General features: G+C 33.3%; 1 protein-coding gene across 1 annotated transcript in view; it reads right to left on the reverse strand.

The window, feature by feature from the left end:
• Positions 1–1249, reverse strand: part of psmg4 (proteasome (prosome, macropain) assembly chaperone 4) — a 6034-nt gene extending 4785 nt beyond the window's left edge. The window contains exon 1 of the mRNA XM_016551217.1: positions 977–1249. Within this exon, the coding sequence (XP_016406703.1) occupies positions 977–1153 (177 nt within the window). The 5' untranslated portion in view covers positions 1154–1249. The remainder of the gene's footprint in view (positions 1–976) is intronic.
• Positions 1250–8387: the final 7138 nt, after the last annotated feature.

An 8387-nucleotide genomic window follows, 5' to 3' on the forward strand; every position in this document is an offset into this window, starting at 1 on the left:
AAGAACATGTCTCTGAAATGGTTTTCAAAACTGTCCTGGAGCAGCCTAGCACTGTCTCCCTCATCTAACACCCTCGATTCAACTCGTCAGTTCATTAGTAGAGACTTTAAGACCTGAAGTGAGTCAGAAAAGGTAAAGAGATGCATGTGTCAGATCCGCGTCACGTTCAGCAGCGGCAGCTCTTAAAGTAATAGCAGCCAAAACCAACCTAATAACCAGCTGCTGTGATGTCCGTTCATCAAAGAACAAAAAAAGAGGAAATCAATAACTTTTATAGCTTTAAGGATTCATCTGTATTTAATTTAGAATTTAGTGTTTGATAACTTCAATTTCACTTTCTGTATATTTCTGATGAAGGGCACAGGTAAATATGACATTTATTATAATGGGTTTATATGAAGATTGTTTTACGCTCACTTAAATTAGAAATATTTTTTTAGTCTAATAGATGTTAGAATTCATAGCTCTCAATTATACTGTAATGTTGAATGGCTATAGTCAATGGTTAAATATTAGGGAGAAAAACTATTTTATAGAGACATTAGTGGTATCAGTGATACATCATAAAAAAAAGATGCTATTAAACAAATACTAAAAATATACTGTCTTTATGTTTGTACATTAATTTGATGTTTTAATGTGAAATTATTGCAATATAAAAGTATATTTAAAACTTTATTGTTAGGGGGGGATTAATCGCGATTAATTTCAGAAAAAATGTGCGATTAATTAGTTAATTTTTTTAATCGATTGACAGCACTAATTAATAAAATAATAATAAACAATTAATAAACAAGTAATAAACAAAATCAAATAATTATAATAAACAAAAACTCTGTTTACCATGGTAAACATACACTAACAACAACATACCAAACTAACCAAAAAGTACCATGTTACGACATGTAAACACAATGGTATACGAGTATGATTATGATGGGAATTATGTATGTATGCAGACATATGCAGGACTCACATATTTACTGTTGACGGCCAGGGCCAGGTTGGACAGAACCGGGCTAGAGCCGATCCAGAGGAAAAACCCGCCGCTAAGCTTCATCACATGGAAATGAACGAGCTGCTCCAGAATCTTCTCCGAGAAATCATGGACCGCGATGGGCTCCACGCAGTCACCGTTTAGCACAGTCTCCATCCGGATAAAAACTTCACACAACGCTCAGTGAACGCAGAAACCTCATAATGAAAGTAAAAACACGCATCTCTTCCTCACTTCCGCTCGCTGAGAGACTGCAGCGCCGCCAGTCGGTCTGGCGCGCGAGGGACGTCAACAAAACTGCGACGTTTTTTATTTATTTATTTATTTATTATTATTATTATTTTTTTTGCATTTCAAGCATCATAACAGAACAAAATAGGCTAACATAAACACAACTGTAAGTCCTCACAGACTGAGACATTCATATTAATCACTATATACCTTAATCCAAATAAAATAAAATAAAATAAAATAAAATAAAATATATTCATGCAACCATAAACAATGTAGGGGATTAAACAAAATCACACTTATCAAATAATTTCTAGGCTTTCTTGGCTTTATCACTTCTCATAACGTTTTTTATTTTAATTGAGTAAATATTAAGACATCCATTTTCATTTAAATATAAACATTGAACATTGCAATTATGCATATAATAATGAAAATATATAAAATAAATACTTAATAAAGCTCACGCTGTTTTTACCATGCAGTGAAAGTGAATGACGTTATGGAGTTCCATAAATGGCAAAAAAGCACCAAAAGTATTATAAAGTAGTCCATATTATTCAAATGCTATATAACCAACGCTCTGGAATAATATTATTATGATTTGTGTGTGAAAGAAAATACTAAAATTTTGCTCTCTCTCTCTCAGCCCCTTCACCATCACACTAACAAATACTTTTACATTTATTCATTTAGCAGACGCTTTTATCCAAAGCGACTTAAAGAGGCAAATAGACACAGAAAGTGCTCGTAATACCAACTTTCAAGCATTGTTCAAATAGACAGGATAAGATTAAAGAAAGGATAAAACAATGCAAACTGATATGATAAAATACCCTAAACACGTTTAAAATTATATTATTTTTTATATAACTATGAGACAGATAATTCATAGCCTATAAGTCTTAAGTTGTAGTTTATTTTAGCTATTGTAATTTCAAGGAGAGCTTTTACAGCACGTTTCTGATTCTTGATTTCTGTGCCTTTGCCAGCAGAGCTTTTGGAGCAGGACCCGCAAGACAAGGTGACAGTGCAAGGGTTAATACAGAAATCAAATGGCATTGTGCTGCTAAAATGATTGCGTTTGTATTATGTTTGTGCATCTTTGTATGATCTGAAATGACTGCAGACTAGCGTGAGCAGTGAGGATGGAGAAGTTCACAGCAGCATCCTGGAAATAGTATAGAGCCACCTGCCCTTACTGTCTCATCAGGACCGGATGCTGCTGTGGTCTCTTCATCCTCAGTGAGCTCAGAGCCAGCGAGAGCATCTAGAGAAAGACCAAAAGACACTGAAAAATGACAGTGAATTTAACGGTAAAAGACTGTAAAAATGCTACAGTAAAAACCTGTTAAATGGTTAACGGTAAATTCCCCTACTATATACGGTGAAAAACTGTATTGGACATTACATGTAATGGGATCACATAATGACATCTATGGTTCGCATTCATACTAGTTATTGATGGTTGAGATGGTTTCTTGTTATTAATCAAATGTCATTGTTTATTATCAGAATATAGAAGCTGCTGCAAGAACCAAATCAAGCAAATTCTGAAGAGCCAAAGACCTGAAAATAAGAAGACTAGTGTTAATTTCGTTAACGAAAACTATAACGAAAAATGCCCTTTGACAAGCTTTTTTCCCATGACTAAGAGGAGACAAAGACAATAAGGTCAATAAACGAAACATTTGACTATATCAGCATGCAATTTCGTTGACGGAAAAAGTCTGGTGTTTTGCTTATTTTAAGCAATCTGGCAACCATGCGCTCGCCCTCTTTGTGACGATTATCTGAAAACAGCGACAAACACGCTGTTGTTTAGCGATCTAAATGAAAGTGTCTCTCAACCAGTCTGTGTTCTGTCATGAGATCTCGACTGTATTGTTTGCTATTGTGATCGCTGAATAAATCCACTTACTCAACCACTGTTGTTTGAACAGAGGAGCTATTGCAATTGGAATTACTATTAGGAATTTCACTGTTATAATATTTTTCATTTATTTTACCTGTTTTCATAATGTAGACAGAGAGAGTGCATACGTCTTTGGTATTAATTTATATATATATATATATAAAGCCTATAATGAATTAGCACACTAGATGAGGTAAAATAGACCATGTATGGGTCCACACTCTATTGATGGTGGAGCATCCATGAGGCACATTTCCACAAATTTACAAAATTAGCTAAGAAATGCCTATGTGTTCCAGCAACTAGTTCCCCATCTGGGTTTTTAGTGCCAGTGGGAACATAGTTTCATGCCACAGAGCTTCTATGCAGTTGACAGACTTGTGTATAGCTAAAGTAAAGTGTCTAGCTTGTAAAAAATGCTTATCCCAGTTTAATTATTTCCCCCAGTTGCACAGTGTAAGTGAATTGCATGCACTAAAAAAAGCTGACAATGCACTTTCTGTACTTGTTTTGCAGTACTTCAGTTACATCGTGTGTTCGTTTAATAAAAAGCAGGAGGTGCTCACTTGGTCTCGATTTTTTTTAACTGCTTAAATTTGCACTAAACATTTTGTATTCACTTTGAAAACAGGGTCATTCTATGGAAATGTCAAATTTTCTGTCCCTAGCCATTACAGAAATATTACACTTGAAAAACACTTTAGGGTTACAATTTTTTTTTAATATATTTTAAAATAAAACAATGCGTTATTTGAACAATTACACCTTCTTGAGCCACCATCGTGGCAATATTTGTTTTTAATTATAAAGAATTCCAATCACCACAAAACTGCTCGTCCCCACAGCCATGTACAGAGGGAAAGTGCTTTATTTTGAGGTCAAAAACAGGTTTTTCTACCATTTAAAATACAATGATGTATTCATAACCAGTGTTGGGGGTAACGCATTACAAGTAACGCGAGTTACGTAATCAGATTGGTCCCCTGGTGTTGTGTCACTGGTGTTACCGTTTAACAAAAATAATATAAAAATCACACTGATGATATCACTTGACTTCCTTCCTCCTATTTGCTGAAGATCTATGAAAAAAGGCCCATGTGAAGTCCACCGTCTCTTTTCAGTTATCAGAAATTTTCTCATTTATCTCATGATTTCATATGAAGCTTTTAGTAATGCATTTTTCATGAAAATTGTCACTGCTGTTATTACCTTCCTTATGGGTAACACCAGTGAAGATCAGTTTATGTTTATGCTCTTTTACTAACTGCTTTCACTGATTGCCAAATGTGTGCCAAATGTAACAATTTAGTCTTATCTACTTCATTATAGTTGAAGAATAAGGATCTTTGGTCTTATGCATGTCACTGTAAAATATTACATGATAATAATTTGACATCCATTGAATTCTGCTTCACTTGAGAGTTAAGATTTAAAGGATTACATTGTTTTTTTTACAAATATTTTCATTGTTATAGCAAATACATGGTTGCGCAAATGAACTAACATCATTCACACTTTTAACAAACCTGAATAAAATAAATAAAACATAATCTCCTTATTTGTTGCATTATCATTATTTTTCTGTAACTCTGACTGCATGTACTAAAAAAAATTGAGAAATAATATTTCATAAAAACCTTTAAAATTGCCAAAGTAGTAAGGTAACAAATAGTACATGTGGTCTTTAAATAAATGGTTTTTGTATTATTATTATTATTGCCATAATAATAATAATAATAATAAAAATTAGTAGTACAGTAGTAGTATTTTTATTATTATTGATATTATTAGTATTAATATTACACTATAATTTATTTTTGACTGCCAGACATTGCAGTTAATTTTTTCGTAAGTTTATATACTGTAAGTAATGGAAAGAACTAAATGTTTCTTTTTCTCTGTGTTTGCAGTATTAGGAGCGCGTGTGTCTTGAATCAGAATGTCTTTGATGCGCGCATGTGAAAGCACAGCTAAAGCTCTGGAAAAGTTGATAAGAGTGTGGCTCAAGGCCGCAGCGTCACGCTGGTCTGCGCTGGGTTTCATTAACCATCATCTGCTGAACGCGTCTGTCCGCAGGTGCTGGGATCTGAGGGGCCGTCCCTGATCGAGCCCCTGGCCCCTTCAGCGTCCCCCGAGAGCGATCATTCACAGACAGGACAGAGGAATGTTTACATCTGTGTGTTGAAGTGCATGTACAGCAGAGAGTGCAGGGGGAATTGAAGGGGATTTTCGTGATATTTTCACAATCTCCAATGTGAATAACAACCTGAGCACCACCAGTGGCGCAAAAATGGGGTATGCAGTGTATGCAGTGCACTTTAATAAAATGTTATAAATAATCAAAAGCTTAGTTGTTAAAAAATAAAGTTCAAGTGAACTAACATTGGTAGCTTACAGTATTTTTTTCATTGCAAGTAGTTAAGTCATAACGTTGTTGCCTAAGAGGGCAAAGTGATTCATTTCTAAATTTCTCTATTACTCAAAAAGTAAAAAAGTCACAATATATTTGTAAATGGGCGTTTGATTTACATTTGAGAGAAACTGAGAAGATTGTTAACAAGGATGCAAACTAGTCAGCTTTTGACAAAAATTGCCGTTTTGAATTAAAAATAGGCCATTTGTGTGATTCACATAAATCCCATGAGTTTTTTTTTTAAACTCTTGCTACTTCAGTCTTCAGCACAAAACAATGCTGAACTTAGACCAAAAAAAAGGGATTTTTAAATGTTATAATAGTGATTTTATATTGTCTAAAATATAAATCCAAAAGCAAAACGTGAAAAGAACTATATTACGGAGTGTTAATGTTAAACGAGATGATGAACGATCCTCTGCTGCCATCTACTGGTCATAGAGGGAATTTCATGACATTTTCATTTTAATAGTGTTTGTTTTGCACCAGGTGGCAGACATCTTCCACTTAAACATGGTAAATTTTCAATGAATTATATCTCTGTAAGCAAAAAAAAAAAAAAAAATGCAATGTTCTTTAAAGGGATAGTTCACCCAAAAAATTAAATTAGCCCATGATTTACACACTCTCAGGGCATCTTAGGCGTATCTGACATTCCTTTCAGACGAACACAATCGCAGTTATATTTAAAATTGTCCTGGCTCTTCCGAGCTGTATAATGGCAGTGAATGGTGCACCTGTTTTTGAAGCCGAAAAAGTGCATCCATCCATCACAAAACCACTCCACACGCTGTTAATAAAGGCCTTCTGAAGCAAAAAGATGTGTTAATGTAGGAAAAATATCGATTTTTAAAAATGTATAAACTCCAGCTTCATGACAAGGCATTTGAGTGTATGGCGTAGGCATTTTTTATATATAAAAAAGAAATGTATTCACATGCAATGTTTCAGTCCAATGAGGTAAGGTCATTGGACTGAAACGTTGCATGTGAATAAATTTATTTTTGATACATAAAAAATAAATAAAAATATGAATAATTTTGAGGCAAAATAAAAAAGTACCGTAAATCCCTCCAAAATTGCCTAACTAAAAAGTGAGCAATATTACGTGTTGAAAAATAATTCTTGATGAGTGTGTATCCTTCCATGCACAAGCTAGTTATTGGGCTTTTGGTAACTGATTTACAGACATTTTTCTGTGAGGGTTAGTGTTAAGGGCTAGAATATGCGGGCGCCCACACTGATCTTGCATACCTCTCAGCAAATGTGCAGTTGCGCCCTGAGCACCACCACATCACACGTGCAATGTCAAAGATATCTGAGAACACTCGTGAAATGCTTCTATTTTGCATTCTTTTCTAATTTAATCCAACATTTACAAGTTATATTATTAGCACAAGTGAAATGAAACCCCGAAAAGATTTTTCAGCTTTTTTTTAATTAACCATATTTTTCTTGGTTAGTCACAACCTTGTGCTAAATTAATGCTTTTGTATATTCTTCCATTGCTATTTGCACTTCTGGTTGGATGCTTCTGTATTTAATTGTCAATAAAGAAAGATGGATGTTAGGATGTTTTGTTCTGTTTATTTTCCAGGTGGGCTATATTGCAGATTTTCAGCACTTTTTGCACTGTTTACACTAAATAAAACATATTTAAACAATTTATCCCATGTGGAAATGTAATATAATGCCCCATATCAAGAGTAATATTGCCATATATGTTACCTAGCCTATAAGGCAATATCATTTTCACATACTTAAACACGTTTATAACATATATTAAATCGTAAAATTTGTATATGTGCATATTATGATTTTTTTTTTTTAATTAGGCTAACTTTTTTATGGTCTTATATGTTGCAACAATATATGTGACCGATATAGCTTACATTTACCTATATATGCAACTTTATTAAAACAATATAGGCCTATATACAAAAATCTGTATGTTTATATGTTTTTGTAATTTTTTTTTTAAATACTTGTCTACATCTTTTACATATAAAATTGAAAGGTTTTAGGATGTGCATGATATATGTACAAAAATGTGTTATATATACATATTTATATAGGCGAGATATATATGACTATTTAATACATGTTAATTTAATATATTTGGATATGTAGATAATCATTTGGCGGGAAATATGATTTTTTTTTTTTAATTAGGCTAACTTTTTTATGGTCTTATATGTTGCAACAATATATGTGACCGATATAGCCTACATTTACCTATATATGCAACTTTATTAAAACAATATAGGCCTATATACAAAAATCTGTTTATATGTTTTTGTAATTTAAAAAAAAAATACTTGTCTACATCTTTTACATATAAAATTGAAAGGTTTTAGGATGTGCATGATATATGTACAAAAATGTGTTATATATACATATTTATATAGGCGAGATATATATGACTATTTAATACATGTTAATTTAATATATTTGGATATGTAGATAATCATTTGGCGGGAAAGCAGTTTAGATTTTATTACAATCTGTATAAAACATTAAAGCAAGGCCTGTGCATTGTGCATGCTGTGGTTTCTTTGAGAATGCATGAAATAATTTTCACTACTAACCTGATGTTGAGTTGTAAACCCAAATTGACATCCAATGCATGCCCTTGCATTCATTATATGATTTCTGATTTGCTTTTTTTCTGTTTAATCTGTCTCTAAAGACCCAATTGAAGGCCAAACCCCAAACTCAGGCCTGAGAACATCTGTCCGAGGTACAGAGCTTCTGGCTTCCTCTAGCACAGCATATTTGATTAGGACATTTACTGTTTCTTGCTTTTGGGACAAGGTGTTGAACTCTTTTAG

Source organism: Sinocyclocheilus rhinocerous, unplaced genomic scaffold, assembly GCF_001515625.1.
Source record: "Sinocyclocheilus rhinocerous isolate Xijiao unplaced genomic scaffold, SAMN03320098_v1.1 scaffold555, whole genome shotgun sequence".
NCBI classification, from domain to species: Eukaryota; Metazoa; Chordata; class Actinopteri; order Cypriniformes; family Cyprinidae; genus Sinocyclocheilus; species Sinocyclocheilus rhinocerous.